At 40.9% G+C, this 18,507-nt stretch overlaps 1 protein-coding gene across 1 annotated transcript in view; it reads right to left on the bottom strand.

Moving 5' to 3' along the window:
• The window catches only part of DMAC2L (distal membrane arm assembly component 2 like), a 40,928-nt gene that overhangs the window by 17,870 nt on the left and 4,551 nt on the right, over window positions 1-18,507 (bottom strand). The window contains exons 2-3 of the mRNA XM_068251989.1: window positions 14,277-14,376; window positions 6,937-7,053 (exon numbers count right to left, since the gene is read on the bottom strand). Coding sequence (XP_068108090.1) covers window positions 6,937-7,043 — 107 coding nt within the window. The 5' untranslated portion in view covers window positions 7,044-7,053; window positions 14,277-14,376. The remainder of the gene's footprint in view (window positions 1-6,936; window positions 7,054-14,276; window positions 14,377-18,507) is intronic.

Below are 18,507 nucleotides of genomic sequence, written 5' to 3' on the forward strand. Positions count from 1 at the left end.
ATAAGATAAGGATACTATGGCCAGCTCAATGTAGAGTTTACACAATGACGTAAGGGCTCTTTTCCACTAAAAAAACGCGATCACAATTGTGCTGGAATGCAACCGCGTTTCTTCCCAATTTCCACTACTGTGATTGAGCTTATATACAAAGTAGAAATAGTTCAATTGCAGCCAAAACGTGTCAGGAAGATGACTGCACTCTGGATAAAATCGCGCTACAATCAGATCGCACTAATGGAAAAGGTCACTGCCGTTTTGCGATCCTTTAGCGATCGCAGTTAGATCGAAAAACGCAGGGTAGTGAAAAAAAGCCCTAAGTCTGTTGTCTAGGTGATGTTTGCTGTGGGAGGGGCAGTAAGCACTAGCAGTATGGAAAGAAAATGAACACTGAGCTGGGTTGAAATAAAAAGTGATGTCACTTTTGGTATAACAGAGAAACAGATGGAGGCCAATAGAAATATTTCTCCTAAATCTGACAGTGAACACTAGGCTAAATAAGTAATTTCTCATTTGATGATTTTTATTTTTTTTTTTTTTTCAGAGTTTCATCCCACTTTAAAGAAGAAGCATTTCTGCAAAGTTATCAATGCAGAGAATTCTCAGTTTAGGCCGGGGTTGTGTTTTGGAAGCAAAACTAATACTTAAAGTGTAACTGTCTGGCATAAAATCAAAAATCAATTCTTAATTTTTATCTGGTAAACAAGTAATATGGATGCTAACCAGGCAATCCAAAAGTTAAAATCAGTATTCATTTTCTTGTTGATAAATGATCATTCCCCAGTTTACCTGACTCTTATTTGGTACACAAAAAGGAAGTTGCCGGGCATGCTGGGGTTTCCTTTTTTGCTTCTCTATTTCCCCTCAGACTTAACTAATGCAGCCTGATTGGCTAAAGCCTCTTTCCCTTCCCACACCTCTGTTATTCTCTGACTGGCCACTATTTCTCATGCTGAGACAACGCACTTTCTATAGTGAAGGGCGGGCAAATCAGGCAGAGGAGAGTAGGGCAGGAAATGACATCAGGATTGGCTTCAAAATAGCCACACTTAAAATGGGAAATGCTAAGAAGGATTTTCTCTTTTTTTACAGTAGAAAAATCACTAAAATCTAAACGTGGACAGTAAGAACAGAAGGTATGTCCACAACACTTACCGTATATACTTGCATACGAGCCGAATTTTTGACCCCCAAAAAGGGGGCCAAAAGTTGGGGGGGGGGGCGGCTTGTATGCGAGTCTTGGTCCGTGGTGGTCAGTGGTCTGCGCCCCCCCCCCCCCCACTCCCCCACGCGGCCGCCGCTGCTATTACCCGCTCAGCAAGCGGCCGCTTCCTCTAATCTGGGTTCCCCTCTTCATGCATATAAGTGTTTCACAGCAGCGCACATGGCGCTGCTGCTGTGACGAGGCAGGAGGCAGGAAAGAGCGGTTCCCCTGGTAACGGCGATACACATCGCCACTACAGGAAGCCGCGCTCTTTCCTGCCTCCTGTCTCGTCACAGCAGCAGCGCCGGGCACGCTGCTGTGAAACACTTATACGCATGGAGAGGGGAACCCGGATTAGAGGAAGCAGCCGCTGGCTGAGCGGGTAATAGCAGCGGCGGCCGCGGTGGGAGGGGGCGCTATACTGGATACTACCTACCTATACTGGGCACTATACTAGCTATACTGGGCACTATCCTAGCTATACTGGGCTTAGGTCCTGACATCACACTGTGGGAGGGGTTTCAACAGCCATACAGACCCTCCCTAATGATGTCTTTGAGAAAAGGTAAAGATTTCTCATGGGAAAAGGGGGTATCATCTACTGATTGAAATTAAGTTCAATCTTTGGTTACATTTCCTATTTAAATTTCTGTTAAGTACTTGTTCAGGCTCAGCTTAATAGACCAAGTTTGAAAATATATACCTTATTTCTAACTAAACCCTTTTTTTTTGTAAATATTATCTGACATATTTGCATACAAGCTGAATCTGAACTAGGTTTTAATGGTGAATACAGACAGGCACGTTTGTAACCTACCTACAGGAAGTAGCTTAGAGTTCCTCTTTAGCTGTACTAGAAAATATAACATCTTAGCCAGACACAAAACAGCAAAACATTTACGAATGTTACACCAACCTACCTGTGACTGCAGAGCTTCTGGCCAGCGTGCAAATGGTTAAGGCCCTGAGGGCAGCGGGGAAACACACCCAGCAATATCAGATTTTTAATCTTCTATATTCCTAATTACCAAGTGTGCTCTCAGCTGTAACTGTGTTTATCTGCTGTTGCTCTGTATCCCGGATTAAGTTTAGCGATTATAGACAAAGTCTGAATAAGACTCAGATTTGATTACCTCAGCACCCCAGATAAGAGGCCCAGGGTATCTTATTGCTCTGAAGAAACAGACCAGCTACAGCTGCTTCCAAAGCTGACTGACTCCGCATAAAAGATAACACGGCTGACCTATACATGAGCTGCCGACACAATAATCCATTGTATCTGCGCCGTGCCTGTCATATTGTGCCCACATGAGATGAAGGATACCGCACACGACACAGCACGTTCACAGCAGACCTGCTTCCTCCCAATAAACGTATGCACTGTGCAGGCAGTGCTTACTGACTAAAATACAAGCGTTTCTTGTTTTATTCCTAGCAAGCCAGTACACAGATATGTGTAGATATGTCACCTGTCCATTATGTCATTCTGAAAATGACAAGCTAATTAGCTTCTGTTTTCTGATGTAAAAAGTCCCAACCTCTTAATTCTCTTTGGTAATTGTAAAAGTGGACCTGAATTCTCAAACAGGACAGGAGGAAAACAGAGAAATTCACCATGTATGTATTTAGAGAGTGTAAGGTCCGCTGTGCCTGGGCAGCAGCGGAATGCCGAGACTCGGGCTGCAGTTTCATCTTCCGGGTCTCAGCAAGCCCGCTGATGTCAGTGGAACGCAAGGTGCTTCCCAGATCTCATTGGATAGGCGGAGGACGCGTTCCCAGTACGCGCTCCGCAGATGTAAGCAGTAACTATGACGTTCATGTGTGCGTGTCAGCTGATCAGCTGACACGCTGGATTGCTATTGGTTTGTTTTTAATTTTGCTTTTGTTGATTGGTTAGTTCTAGTATTTAAACCTGGTGAGTGCCCCCAGCCATCGCCAGTGATAGCATTAGCTTTGGCTTGTTACTGGGTAGCGCTCACTGTCATATTGGATTCCTGCTGCCGACTACAGCCTTGTATCCTACAGTATTTACCCCCACTCATCTTGGTTTTTTTAAATGTTTGGACTCATGTATGATTTTCGTTTCACTTCTCACATGTACACCACTTTGTATTGGTCTTTCAAGTGGAATTCCAATAAAATTGATTCATGTCTGTGGCAGTAATGTGACAAAATGTGGAAAACTTCAAGGGGGCCGAAAACTTTTGCAAACCACTGTACCTGCAGGGTATATTGTAGTATTGTGTTAGGCAGGAGCTTACACAGGGGTTACGGGCTGGGCTCTGGGTCAGTCATATGGGCATACAGTCTGAATTGTGGTTATTGACCAGACAAGCCTGACAGAGAGTTTAGTCTGTCTAATTCCCCATCTGTGACTAATCACAAGTGTAATTTGATTTCTCAGCTGTGTCAGCTCAGGAATCTTGGATGATTTGTAAACACAGCTAATTTGTAAACACCGGATGTTAACCCTATGTCTGCTTTCATGAAAGCAAGGAGACACACTGTAGATTTATTGCAGGATTTCTATCAGCTGTAGCAAAGAAATGTTTTTCTTTAAAGGTTATCATGCTCTTGCTTATGTTTTAGAGCAGAGAAAAAGATATGAGTGCAGGTCCGCTTTAAGTTCATCATGCGACCCTGAGCTTCACCAGACTGTTTTTAGGCTTGCTTTAAAATGGTGCCTTATGCTCCTAGAAAATCCTGCAAACACATATCTGACCCTCTTCTAATTGGTGGCAAATAAAAAACAAACAAAAAAAAAACAAAACAACTTTACAGATACTGAGAAAAAGAGGAAAGGATCCGCACAATGCCAAAACACAGAATTTGTCTATTGTTGGATGTATCCAAAACTGTAACCATAGTAACATGTGGCTGACATGTATCAGACTAACCTAGTCCTTAGGGCTCTTTTCCATGTAACACAGAGCTGCACGGCTCTGCATTGCGCGTCACTACCGGGGGGCGGAGCTTGCAATCCCATTCATTATACTTAAAGGAATACTATCGATGTATGCATTTATTTTTAAATGCTGTATGTTGTAGCACACATTAGGGCAAGTACTAGGAGCAATTTTATTCCTCACACAGCTGTTCCTCTCAGCTGTAAAATCCTCCGTCAGTTTTGGCGTCAGTGTTGGATACAAAATGTATCTAATACTGACTGCTCCCAGAGGGCTAGACCATGTCTGCACAGGGGAGTTGCTATCAACTCCTCAGTTTATAGTTTAATTATCACCTTGCTGAAAGAATCTTGTTGATATGGTGGTAAGGGGTTAAAGATTCTAGCAATGTGTGTTTATTATCTTTGCTTCTCTTGACTGATAAAGATACTAATAATGCTAATTGTAAACAGTGATCTGCCCCTCTCAGCAGCTTGTAAAGTGGATGCAGACTGGAGTGTATCACCTCAAGCAGACAGCCAGGCAAGCAGTCTGAGTGTAAACACAATAGCTAGTTATATTCCAGCAATATTACAGCTCATTTAGTTACCTGTTACCACCTCAGATCAGCCTATTTCTCCTCATGTCTGCTGCATGCTGTGAGTGACACAGTGAAATATATTTGTGAGCTGTGTGACAGAGTAACCAAGCAGCTCAGGGTGACCCAAACTACTATAAGCTGTGTGAGAAATGAATTTTTAAGCAGGGATAGTGAGAGAGAGACCTGGGTGAATAAATAAAGTGCCCCTAGCACTAGTGGTAATGTGTACACTAATATAGAGTATTAAAAAAAAAAAAGTCGTTTCAATCGATAGTACTCCTTTAAGGCGGATCTGAGGTGAAAAACTAATTATAACAAGTAACTTGTCTATATATCTTATCTAAAGTTTAGATAGTTTACACAGCAAATCTAGCTGCAAACAGCTTTAATAGAAAATGATTTTTTCTTCCTGTGATACAATGACAGCAGCCATGTTATTTGTAAACATTACACAGAGGCAGGCTTATCTGTATCTTAAGCACTCAGCCTGTGAAAAAAAAACGAATCCTCCCGCCTCCTCTCTGCCTCTGAAGTTAATGGCTAGTAACACCTCCTCCTCCTCCTCCTGCCCAGACTGTGCTCCCATGAGCCCTTGCTACTGCCAAGGCTCTCTGAAAACCTGTGGGCGTGGTTTATTTAGTTTATAGGGAATTAGAGTATTAAAACAAAAAAGTATTTGGCTTGAGGAATGCCCTATAAACAATAGGAAAGGAACACAATTATGCAATTAGTAAAAGTTCACCTCAGATCCACTTTATTGGAATTGCGGGCACAATCGCCCCGAAATGCAGGCTTTCATGCATTGCGATTCAGAAGTGAATTGCAGCGCATGAATGGAAACAGCAGAAGGTGCAGTCTATGTACTCTCTGCTGTCCCTGCGATCGCGTTTCCATAAGCACACCTGAAAGCGCGCTATATGGATATGAGCCGTTCGTCATAGCTATGACATAGCGCCTCAGTCATAAAGTAACTATGACTAAGAACTAAGTTTGTCTAATACATTTCAGCCGTGTGTTACTATGGTTACAGTTTTTGGATACATGCAACAGTAGACATGTTACATGTTCAGCTTTGTGGGGACCTCAATATCACTGAGCCACTCTGGGGAGACTCTGTTGCGAATTGCGATTATGATTTAAAAAGAGTAAACACAGTTGTTTGACAATAAATGTCTTCAGCCAAAAGGTAAAGCTACACCCAAATACAAGATTACACTTTCACATAAAAAAAATAATAAAAATGTATTTAATTTTTCTAACTCCTTTCACCCCTACCCCATAGTTAAACTTCCACCCCTACCCCAAAATAAAACACTTCCAAAACTACACAAAAAGTTACCTTAGGGACTTTTTTAACATGTAGGTCATGAGGGTATATTACTGTTGCTTTTGTAAATAAAGGCTTAAAAAAAAAAAAAACACTAAACAGAAAACAATGCACCTTTATTTCCAAACAAAATATTATTATCGACATACATTGTACTAGGGGCACAATTTAAATGTTGTAATAACCGGGACAAATGGGTAAATAAAATGTGTCTGTTTCATCAATAGCACAATTTATTTTTAAACTACAATGGCTTAAAGTGGAGAAATGGTGAATTTTTTTATTTACTTTTTCTTCTTCTTCCCTGCAAAATGCATATACAATAAAATAATTCTTAGCATAAAGTACTGCCCAAAGAAAGCCTAGTTTGTTCTGCAAAAAATAATATATAGTTAATTTCAGTGTTATAAGTAGCGATAAAGTTATTGGAGAATAAATGGGAGGAGCGTGATGTGAAAATTACTCAGGTTTTGAACATAAAACTGGGGGCTTTTTAAAAAAGTTATTTTTAGATACTTTTGTTTATTTTCAGCTCAAGTTTGCTTTAAAGTGACTGTTTTTGATTAAAAGAAACGTGCCACAACCTCCCCAATCCACAGGAAACAGATACATGCTAGAAAATGTGCTGAAGGATCTTTTTATCTCCTCAAATTTCAGTCCAAAATTTAGAGATCTTGTGACTATTCTTCCAAGTAGATGGTCAGCTTTTCCTCCAACACTGTTCAGAAAATGTCCATTCTCCAGGCCAATAGTGGGGGATGGTACGAGACAGCCATGCTATGCCCCCACCCACAATACATCGCAGGAGGGAGGGAGATTAGCATCCAATGCCACGCCCCTATCTCAATTTATTATGTATTTTGTATTATATGCCCAGTATCAATAGCCTGGGTTCATGCAGGTGTGCGGTGATATCTCTTACCTGTTGAAAACGGCATTTAACCATCCCCAAAAATGTCTGCACCCAAAAGATGGAAGAGGACGTGGTGTGGCCAGGAGAGAAGGTCGGAGGAGGCTACTGATTAGCATAGTCTGTGACCTGGAAAAGAAAAGGGTATAATGAGGAATGAACCCTATAATACGAACATACAATAAGCCTAACATACAATCTAAGGGTGGGTTCACACTGCATGCGCTTTTCTAAGCGCTTGTGAATTTAAAAAGCTCTTACTAATGTAATGCTATGTGTGTGTTCTCACTGGCACTATGTGATTTTTTTAAAAAAATAGCCCATAGCATTGCATTAGCAAGAGCTTTTGAAGTCACAAGCACTTAGAAAAGCGATTGCTATGTGAACTGGCCCTAAAGGTTGCCACACACCATACAATTTTTTAAATATCTGTTCAATTCAAGAATAGCCATCAATTTTTCTGACTGATTGTAACCATTCAAAAGTCAGACCAATGTACCACACACCTATATTCAATTTTTCCCCAATCCTGAATAAAATGCGCTTTGAGTCCTATGGGAGAAAAGCGCTTTACAAATGTTATTGTATTGTAAAATAATTGAAAGCTCAGAAAAAATTGATTGGAACGGGAAATCCGATCGGATTTATCTCTCGAACATAAAGAAAAGCTCTCGATTTTTCTGGACAACCGATCGTAATTATCGAATTCGCGAAAAATGTTATCTTTTAACTGTATGGTGTGTGGGTGCGAACTGTCACGGATTAAAAACGGATATTGTAAAAACAGATCATTTTCTGTTTCAAATGGATCACTTTGTTCCATTGGCATCAGTTTTTCATTCCGTTTTTGAATGGACAGGAGAGGACTTGTGCCCTGCACCCGCTGTTTGCTGGTCTGGTAACTGCAGCAGTGCCTGGAACCCCTCCTGTCTAGCACAACTACTGCATTCTTATTTATCTCACTAATATTATAAATGCAAAAGTTTGGATGTTTGTTAATCACGCAACAATGGCTGAACGGATTTGAATGAAATTTGGCACACATGTAGTACATTACCTGCAATAACATATAGGATACTTTTATCCCCATAACCAAAAAGTGGGTGGAGACAAATACAAATTTCAGTGGGAAAATGAAAACTGCAGCCATTCTTACACTGTTAATGGCAGAGTTCTCAAACTGTGCACAGTTGGTCACTGGGTGACTGGGATTCATATTTAGAAAAGTGGCTGGAGCCTACAAAAGCAAATCCACCTATTGATTTTCAAGGGGAATATTTAGTTGCTGCCATTCTTGCACTGTTAATGGCACATGACTCAAACCTGGTACAGTTGGTCATTGGGGTTCAAATTCAGAAGAGGGGGTGGAGCCACAAACAGCCAACCAGATTTGTTTCATTTCAATGCAAATTATTGATGCCAAAGACCGCAAAGCTCACAAACTTGGTCATTGAGTGATTGAGTAATTGTGTGTTATGCTGGGTATACACGTTGCGATTTCCCGCGCGATTCGCGGGATCGATTCCATCGAGTCGATTATTTCCAACATGTTCGATTGTGTTTCGATAGATACAGCCATCAATTTTGCATATTAAGTATGCAAAATCGACGGCTGTATCCATCGAAACACGATCGAACATGTTGGAAATAATCGAATCGATGGAATCGATCCCGCGGGAAATCGCAACGTGTATACCCAGCATTAGGGTTAGAAAAAGTGGAGCAACACCAGCCAAATACATAACCAGACAATGCCGGGCCATCAGCTAGTATGTAATAAAAGCACACTGATTTCTCACTGCACATAGCAGCTCCCTCTCAGCTTGCTGGCGGATCCATCTGCACTTGCAGTGCCGCCTGACGTTTCTCTCCTGGCCCATATGCAATTCACTTTTTCATCTGAGTTTTCTCCTAGGTGATAATTTCACAACTTTTTAAAAATGCCTTTTAAACCACCAGCAAGCAAACAAATACTCAAATATATTTTGACAGTACCTTTTCACCTGCTTGTTGGTACGTTTCCATTGCAAAGTACTAAAAATTATTTTAAATCGAAGGTGAAAAATTATCTCCTAGGAGAAAAAGTGAATTGCATATGGACCCTGCTTCCTAAAAATAGACTATGGATGAAAGCTAGAAATGCAAAGAATGTAAAATAGCATCCAAAATACCATAGAGTTGATAGGAAGTAGCCTGTGCGATTTCCATAGCCAGTCTGTTCGGTGAAAATGTTTTTACACGAGCTTCCAGAAAAAAAAAAACAAAAAAAAAAAAAAAACCACACACCACAGAACCTTTCCTTCCTGTTCATTGGAAATGTACGAACATATCTGTATTGAACAGACAGACCTGAACAGGTCCTATTGACTAATATAAGATTCATTTGCATGCCTGTGGATCTGTTCCGATTCACAGAACGGGTTATTTATGTCAGTGTGAACCCAGTCTTTATTGTGTGATCCAGAAGCATATAGGACTTCCTGTCCAAACAAGAAGATGACTAGCAATCTGACAACTGAAAATTTGCCCAAAATTTGGCTGATCTGCATTGAGGTCAATAGTGAAAAATGTGGCACTAACTCACTCAGAACAATTGTTATGTGGAAACAAAAAAATATAACACAGGGAAAACAAGAGCCCAATCTAGTGTAGTATTTTGTTATCAAGTTAGTATAAGTAAGTACTTACACTCTTCTGGTTGCCGAACCTGCAACTAGTATAACCATATGTGAGGAAGTACCATCCCCACTTGGCTTTTCAGGTACAGGTGTGGTCGCTTCTTCAAAAGAAAAATATTTTTTTTTCGGATTTTAACCACTTTATGCCGCAGGACATGAAAATAAGTCACTGCACTCTCCTCCCTACAAAAATCCTAGATTATACTGTTTATTTATCTCTGAGCTGATATAAAGACTATAGAGTCGAAAAGGAATACCAGCAAACCACTCTCCTCTCCCCAGGGAATTCAATGGCAGGGCTAATGAGTAAACAAGGGTAAAATAAATATTCGAAGAAAAGAAAGATGTATCAAGTGAGTAGGGTATACAATCTGTTACTAATACATTATGAAAACAAATGAACTGTTTAAATAAGCAGGAGAGATAGAGAAAATGTGTGGGTTTAATGTACTATAGAACTGTTTTCATTAAAGCTATAATGTAAGAAAGTGAATAATTGTTTATTTTTTCACTTTTTTCCTTTTAAAATGCATAGAAAATAAGGTAATTACTAAAAACAAATTTAAGCCACAAAAAGCCTAATTTGTCCTGAATAAACAAAAAATATAGATCATTTAGTTGTGATAATTATTGATAAAGTTATTGCCAACGTAATCATTGCTGAGCTGAACTGTGTAAACGAACAGGGTAGGGATGTGGTTAAAAACCATAACATTAACATTTTTGACCCCCCCAAACAGGGTGGAAACACATGAAGCTAGTGACTGTAAAAAAAAAAAAAAAAAAAAAAGTATAAAAAAAAAACTCCAGTCACTAGCTACACTCAGATCACTATCTGCATGGAGATTGTATGTTCAGGGCCAGTTCTTGACTTTTTGCTGCCTTAAGCAAGCATTGTGAGGAGGCCCCCCCCCCTCCCATCCTGCCCCCACACATTTGAAATGCAATAATAACCCCACATATGACACACAGCAATCACCCCATATATATAAACTGCAACAATTGCCCCCACGTATCATCTCTGGTGTCAGTGGGCATTATAGATACAGAAAATACCCCAACATGCTGTGTATTTTCCCCCTAACTAAAGTGCAGTCACCGCACCTGGCCATCATTGGTGTTCAGCGGGCAAGTATGCCTGTTCTTCACCTATCCTGCTCAGTGTGTGTGAGAATAGAAGTGAATGGAAATTGAACGGAAAAACGATCGGAAAATCAATCAGCAAGTAAATCTGCTGAAAAAATTAATCGTGCATTCTCAGCATTAAACCCTGCAATACCTCTACATGTATCTGACTATATCCCACAACTTGTTTAAGGTTTGCATAATTCCATAAATCAAATTAACAATTTCTAATAGTTCCTGGTGTTTATATTTATGAAGATGCCCATACATTTGTGGATATTTTCAATCGATTCCAAGCAGATCCGATCACTCTGATCTCCAGACATGTACAGATTGATCTTACCCGCTCTACTGTGTCCATAATCAGACACCATAAGGAGGGCGATTCATTAAAGTTTAAGGCGCTAAGCTGTGTGGGTTAAACCAGCAAATGCACGCTACTGTCAGCGAAGCATGCGCTCTTCAGCTACTTGCGCTCCTTGAAGCTGCACGCAATCCTTTGAAGTGCCGCCTGATGGTATGAAGCGCATCTGTGATACTTTATTAGTGCGGCTGCTACTACATTAATTAACGTAGTAGCGGCCATGCTAGTAAAGTATCGCGGTCATGCTACATACCAACACGCAGCACTTGAAAGGAACAAGCGTAACTTCAAGGAGTGTGAGTAGCTTAAGAGCGCATGCTACACTGACAGTAGCGTGCGCTTGCTGGTTTAACCCATGCTGCTTGGCGCATTAAACTTTAACGAATCAACCTCAAGGTCACTAGCCTGTGCGTGAATCTAAAGGAATCGTCAGGCAAAAAAGAACAACCCATGAGTTTCACTTACCTGGGGTTTCTACCAGCCCCATGCAGCCATCCTGTGCGCTCGTAGTCACTCACTGCCGCTCCGGTCCCCCACCGCCAGCTAGTTTCGTTTTTGCCGACCTTGGGGTCGGCGGGGCGCATTGCAGACATTTTTACGCATTTCCCGCTGGTGTAGGAACATTAACACATACATTTTTTACGCATTAGTGGTGCAACACGTAACTAGTGTTAATGTCCCTGCACCAGCAGGAATGCGTAAATATGTACGCAATGCGGCCCGCCACACAAAAAATTGTCTAGTGTAGATGGGGCTTAAGAACAGTTAGTAACATGACTTTACTCTGTAAAGTGCTCCATAGCATGTCAGCGCATTATAAATATGTAGTTACAACTGTCATTGGCAAAAACTATGCGTGTATAGAGGATGAGCGATCCAGATTGTGTCAAAAGAATACATGATTGAAAGCAGTAATAAGCATATTTAATCAAACAGTGCTATCTGGTGGTCAATCCTATCAATACACAAGTGTAATAGTGACAGATAATCTCTTTATGCTCCTAAAAGCAAGAACCGCTGGTGTATAGTGAAGTCTGTAGCGAATACATTTTACAGAGCCCTTTATACCTTCCAGATGGTTTGGGGTCACCATACTCGTCATTACAGAGGTGTCAAGAGATTACATGATTTGCACCAGGAGTAAGCATAAGCAATCAAACAGTGCCATCTGGTGGTCAAATCTAGCAATACATAAGTGTGGCAGCAAATTAGTAACTGCAGCCTGACAGAGGGCATGCATATGAAGAATCAGGGGCCACACGCACTAAAGTACTAGTCTATAAAATAATCTGTCCATGCATTGGCATGTTAATATGCAGGTACATGCTATGGCGCACAATGGTGAGTTCACAGCTTATCCTGTGCTAATATGCAGTGTCTGTTGTACCTCAGTCACATTAGTATCACTGTGCAAAGGTCTCTGTATGCCAATTGGGTTCAACTGTCGTGACTCGGGTCACAAAAGCATAATAAACTGTTGGGGCTTCCCAGTGGGTTAAAACAGACCAATAGGAACCTTCTCTCCCTAGAGAGTATTCTCATTTGTTCACAGAATGGTGGACCAATGAGAAGACTCCCAGAGAAGTTTCAAACCAGTGCTTTCGCAAGGGCTTCCATCTGTATTGCAGCACTTGTCCCGGCAGCAGCGGTGGACTCAAACAGCGGTGGAGAAGCTGACAAATGAAGGCAGAAGGTGATAGATGAAAAGCTGACAGATGATGAAGACAGAAGAAGGTGACAGGTAGGTCTGCCGCATAGGTGGGGTCCGGAACAATCGTGCAAGTTGGGACTTTGTGTACAGACAGTGTCCTGATTACCACTAAAGGGCAGATGTGAACGAATCCTATTTAACTTAGGGTACATTGACAGCTCCGTTTTTGCATTGGCTCCAATCCTGCGAAGCAGACAGAACATGTACATTTTTTGTTATAGAATGATCTGGCCTAACAACCATTCACAGACTTTGTTAAAGTCTGCAAAATATGTTATGTTAAATAATAGGGAATGGAACTCTATACTCTATGCATTAGAGAGTGTCGTTAGAGACACAGATGCCTCCCAGGTCCTTAACTAGGGTCGTCAACTGGTAGCTTCATTAAATAGTTCCGGCAAACTATCAGTTTCACTGTCAACAGTGAGGAGGCATCTGCATGATGCTAGCCTCCTAGGCAGAGTTGAAAAGAAAAAGCCAAATCTCTATCCGATCAAAGAGAGATCTATTGCCTGCCGAAACACTGCAGACCGATTCCCAATAGAATCTTCCTGGCAACGGCGCCTCTGCTGCTTGCCTGGCCACCCTCAAGTGTAAAATGTCTCTCCCACCCCCCGAGCTGCTTGAATCCATCTGTGAAGCATGATGGAGGTAAAGTGATAATCTGGGGATGATTTGCTGCTAGTTAAGTGGGAGATTTGTTAAATGTAAAAGGGATTCTGAAGAAGAGAACTGGGTGCTGCTCTCTGGATACGCAATACTGTAAGCATTTGGCATAGCTAATCACTGCCTGATCTCAGCACCTGCCATGCAGTATGCATAGAAGATACATGGAGTCTGCAACATATAGTATACACATAGCAAAGTCAGGCACTGCTCCCAGTACACATCGTAGAGCAGGGAAAGATTAACATCTCCAGATATTACAAGGACAGAAGATCCAATGCCTTAAACCCCTCCCGTTAGCAGGTCAATCCACTATTATGTATTTAAAAACACAATAAAAAATTAACAGTGCTATACAAAAGCCATTACATGTGCTCCATTGTGCAGAGCCAAAGGGCCATGTAATTGTGCACAATTCAGTGCACAACCTCATAAAATGATATAAGAGAGCAGTAGACAGTGAAAGAGGGCAGGGCTAGTCATATTCAGCTTCTAGGCAGGTGCTTACCGGGCCTACTGGTAAATCTGGCCTCTGACCCTGACGAAGGGGGTGCATGTAAGAGGGTGAGGAGCTGTCCACCCTATAGCATGCCTGTAACAGGACAAGCCATAGGGTATGCTCTCAATAAAAGGCATAGAGTATACATATAACATTAAACCTTAGTCCTTGTGCCCCATGACAAGTAAAGCTGCATCCCCTGCTGTCAGCAGAAGATCCAGAAATGTGTATATATGAAAGAAGTGCAGATTCCAAACAGCAAACCAACACCCTGAATCCACCTCCACACCTCACAAAGTGGCGTCTTACCTGATGGACCTCACAAAGTCCTGGAGCGCGTCAGGTACTCAGCTGTCTGATATTTACACGATCCAGCAGCTCTTCTCAGTACAGATATCCCATGATGCCCCTGAAAATACCAACAAGAAGTACGTGAATAGTGTATGAATCCTTTAAAACCGTATTCCATTCAAATGTAAACACTGCTATATTATAAGTACAGGTTTGTTTAATTACAGGCATACAATCGCACTCAGGGCGGAGCAACACGCTGTTCTGTCTTCTCCATGAGCCAAGATCTCTTTGTCCCCACCCAATTACTGTGCCCTCAGGCTCTGTCCCGTTTCACCACCTTCATCAGGGTAAATGGGTGGCCAGGGAGGCGTGGCTATAAACAGTGTCTTGAGGTTTGTATGCTTTGGAGAACTTAACCTCTTGCAGCACATACATAAATGCAGAACACTAGCAGGAATACTTACCTCTCCTCGTATGAAAACTACCCATATGGTGGCATACTGCACCACATAAAGTCACACCTATCTTGCTCAGGACATAATAATCTATATATTGTATATATAAAATCGTGTGTGTGTGTGTGTGTGTGTGTGTGTGTGTGTGTGTGTGTGTGTGTGTGTGTGTGTGTGTGTGTGTCTCGAAAACAGCTTGACCCTTGGTATACAAATCCCTTACTACCTGGGAGGATATGTCCTGGGGTGTCATGCCCCCCCCCCCCCCCCCGACCCCCACCCAGGCAGAAACACAACAGCCAATCAGATTTCACCCATTCATATCAATGGGAACATTTAGAAGGCTGACGTGTCTTGGAATTTGTTATACATTTTATTCATGATGTCTTTTGTCACTGTAATTACCACTTCTGTATATTGTAAATTGGTGTATACCATTGTCTGTATTACTATGTACCCCATGTTTGTATCTTACTTTGTACAGTGCCACGGAATATGTTGGCGCTTTATAAATCAATAATAATACTACTAATAATTCTCACAGTAATAAAGCCAGAGTCCTCAAATTTGGCACAGTTGGTCGCTTGGTGACTGAGATTCCTCAAACCAGCTAATAGGTCATTGGGTGACTGGGGTTCAAATTCACAAAAGGGGGCGGAGACACAAACCGCAAAGCAGATTTGATTGATTGATAAACTTGTCATTGAATGAATGTGTGTCAAGGTTATAAAAAGTATATATATATATATATATATATATATATATATATATATATATCATCTGTGTGCTGTATTACTGATGGAGCAGTTAAAAGGGAAGCATGAACTATGTATACCTCCCATAAAACAGCTTAAAAAGCAGTACTAAAATTAGACCTCCCATTACGGTAATCATTTTGGCAAGGAAAACGTTTCTTCATTCAATTTGAAAATAGTGCGAGTCCTGGCATAACTCCTGGGTCTTGCAGCATGCACATCATTCCAAGCGTGCACCGATTTTTACCTCCATGCACAAGCGCTTCTTAATATCAGCCACACGCGGTTTGTGAGCTCACGCAATCTATAGTACAAAACTACTGTATGGCACTGTGAAGAGATATTTACATTTTACAGTGTGCACAAAACTTGCTGCATAATATTCAAAAACTCATGTAAAAAGCACATAATGTATCTCATTGAATGAAGCAGAGGAATGTGATTTTACATGCGTTAAAAGAAAAAAAATAGTATATATATATATATATATATATATATATATATATATATATATATATATATATATATATATATATATATATATATTCCTGACAGGAAGTGACTACAGTGTGACCCTCACTGATAAGAAATTCCCCTTTTTATCTCTTTCTTTCTCTCAGAAGCCATTTTCTGCTAGGAAAGTGTTTTATAGTTGGAATTTCTTATCAGTGAGGGTCACACTGTAGTCACTTCCTGTCTGAGTCAGTTATTTGTGTGCTAGGCACTGTACATACACATGTCTATGTCATAATGTCACATGTCAGTTCGGGTACCCTTTAAAATTTGGTTTGGTGACTACGAATTAAAGGGTACCAGAGAAGGATGAAATTAAAAGTTTTATACATACCTGGGGCTTCCTCCAGCCCCCTTCAGGCTAATCCAGTCGCTGTCCTCCTCCACCACCTGGATCTTCTGCTATGAGTCCCGGTAATTCAGCCAGTCAGCGCAGTCCGGCCACGTGCGGCTCCCACAGCCAGGAACATTCTGCTCCTGCGCAATAGTGCTGCGCAGGTGTAGTACGCTTCCAGCGGTGGAGTGTGTGCATGCGCACTATGCCAGACTGGCTCAAGTACCTGGACCCAATAGCAGAAGATCCAGGTGGCGGAGGAGGACAGCGAGGGACTGATTACCCTGAAGGGGGCTAGAGGAAGCCCCAGGTATGTATAAAACTTTAATTTCATCTGTCTCAGGTTTACTTTGTTACATAGTAGTACTATACTCTACATATGCACTCCCCACAGAGCTGCAGGGAATCCACTGAGAATGTTGTGCACATTGAACACAGAGGTGTTGTCTATCACCCATAAACCTGGTTCAGATTGTGCATGAAGAATGTGTAATAGAGGAAGAATAGCCTCATTCCCCTGCAGAGTACCTGCACATCACTCTAAAGCCTCATCTACACGATATGATTCTATTTATGATCCGATTAAATCCGACATGTCCGATCGGGATTCGATTCAATTCAATTCGCCATTGTTTTGCAATGGCAAATCAAATTGAATCGAATCCCGATTGGACATGTCAGATTTAATCCGATCGTAAATAGAATCGTAATCGAATCACACAAAGAATCGCATGTTCTTTGTTCCTGTCTTCTACAAGTACTCTTACCAAGGACTAGTTTTAGTCTATGACAAAAAGTATTACAGGCAGAAGATCAGCCGGCTAGCCACGTAACTGGTATTGTTTAAAAGGGAATAAATACGGCAGCCTCCATATCCTTCTCACTTCAGTTGTATTTCAAAATTCCTAAGCGATGGCAGCTAAGAGATGCATTTCATGTTACATACTTTCAATAAACAAGATTGTAATATGCAAATTAGAGGAGTCGGTGGAATCCTAACCTGAGGAGTCGGAGTCTGAGTCGGTGGATTTTTGTACGGACTCCACAGCCCTGGAAAATTGCACGCTTTTTAAAAAAAACAAATTGAACCACAGCCCCAATACTGTATTTTACTGCATTAATAGAGGGAGAGTATTAAAAAACAGAACAGAACAAATCCAAAACGCAAACAAAAATGCACAAAAAAAAAATTAAAACCCCACAGTGCAGAAAACGCATGGTTTTCTTCACTGCCTAGTGTTCTCCCAGCCTCAGTGCTGGTGCACTCCTACAGCGCTTCTGAGCGCTCTTTAAAGGTTATTATGCTGTTGTGTATCTTTTAGAGCAGAGAACTTCCTCAGTCTGAGTTCAGGTCCGCTTTAAAGAGTTTTATCTAGTTTTTGGTCTTGCAGTGCTCTTGCTCTGGTTCTTACTAGGTAAGTTAATTGATGGTTTCAATACTGTTGACGCCCTCCTCGGTCCTCCACCTCCCCCAACACTCTCTCTGTTGCTGCATCTCTGTTGACAGGCCACATACTTTAAAGATAAAATTCTCAAAATAAGAAAAAAGTCTTTACAGTGAAAAACCTAGTTTTCCTTCTTTTTCCTAGGTTTCTCCCACCACATCCTCCCCAACTAGTTTTACTGGTCTCAAAAACTGCTCTAATCTCTAAATCCAGACTTACTACAGCACAGGAAAAAGGTTTTTGAGGAGGTGCCCTTGGAGGGAGATGGCCGTGGCTGATTTCTGATATGAGAGGGATCTGTCTTATGGTCAGTCTGCCCATACGTCGCCTGATGTATGGGCACCTTACATTTTTTTGACCACACACACATATACATATACACACATATACATATATATATATATATATATATATATATATATATATATATATATATATATATATATATATATACATATACATATACATATACATATACATATACATATACATATATATATATATATATATATATATATATATATATATACACACACACATACACACACAGGATCTTCTCAAAAAATTAGCATATTGTGATAAAGTTCATTATTTTCTGTAATGTACTGATAAACATTAGACTTTCATATATTTTAGATTCAAATACACACAACTGAAGTAGTTCAAGCCTTTTATTGTTTTAATATTGATGATTTTGGCATACAGCTCATGAAAACCCAAAATTCCTATCTCAAAAAATTAGCATAA

This window comes from Hyperolius riggenbachi, chromosome 9, assembly GCF_040937935.1.
Source record: "Hyperolius riggenbachi isolate aHypRig1 chromosome 9, aHypRig1.pri, whole genome shotgun sequence".
Lineage (NCBI taxonomy): Eukaryota > Metazoa > Chordata > Amphibia > Anura > Hyperoliidae > Hyperolius > Hyperolius riggenbachi.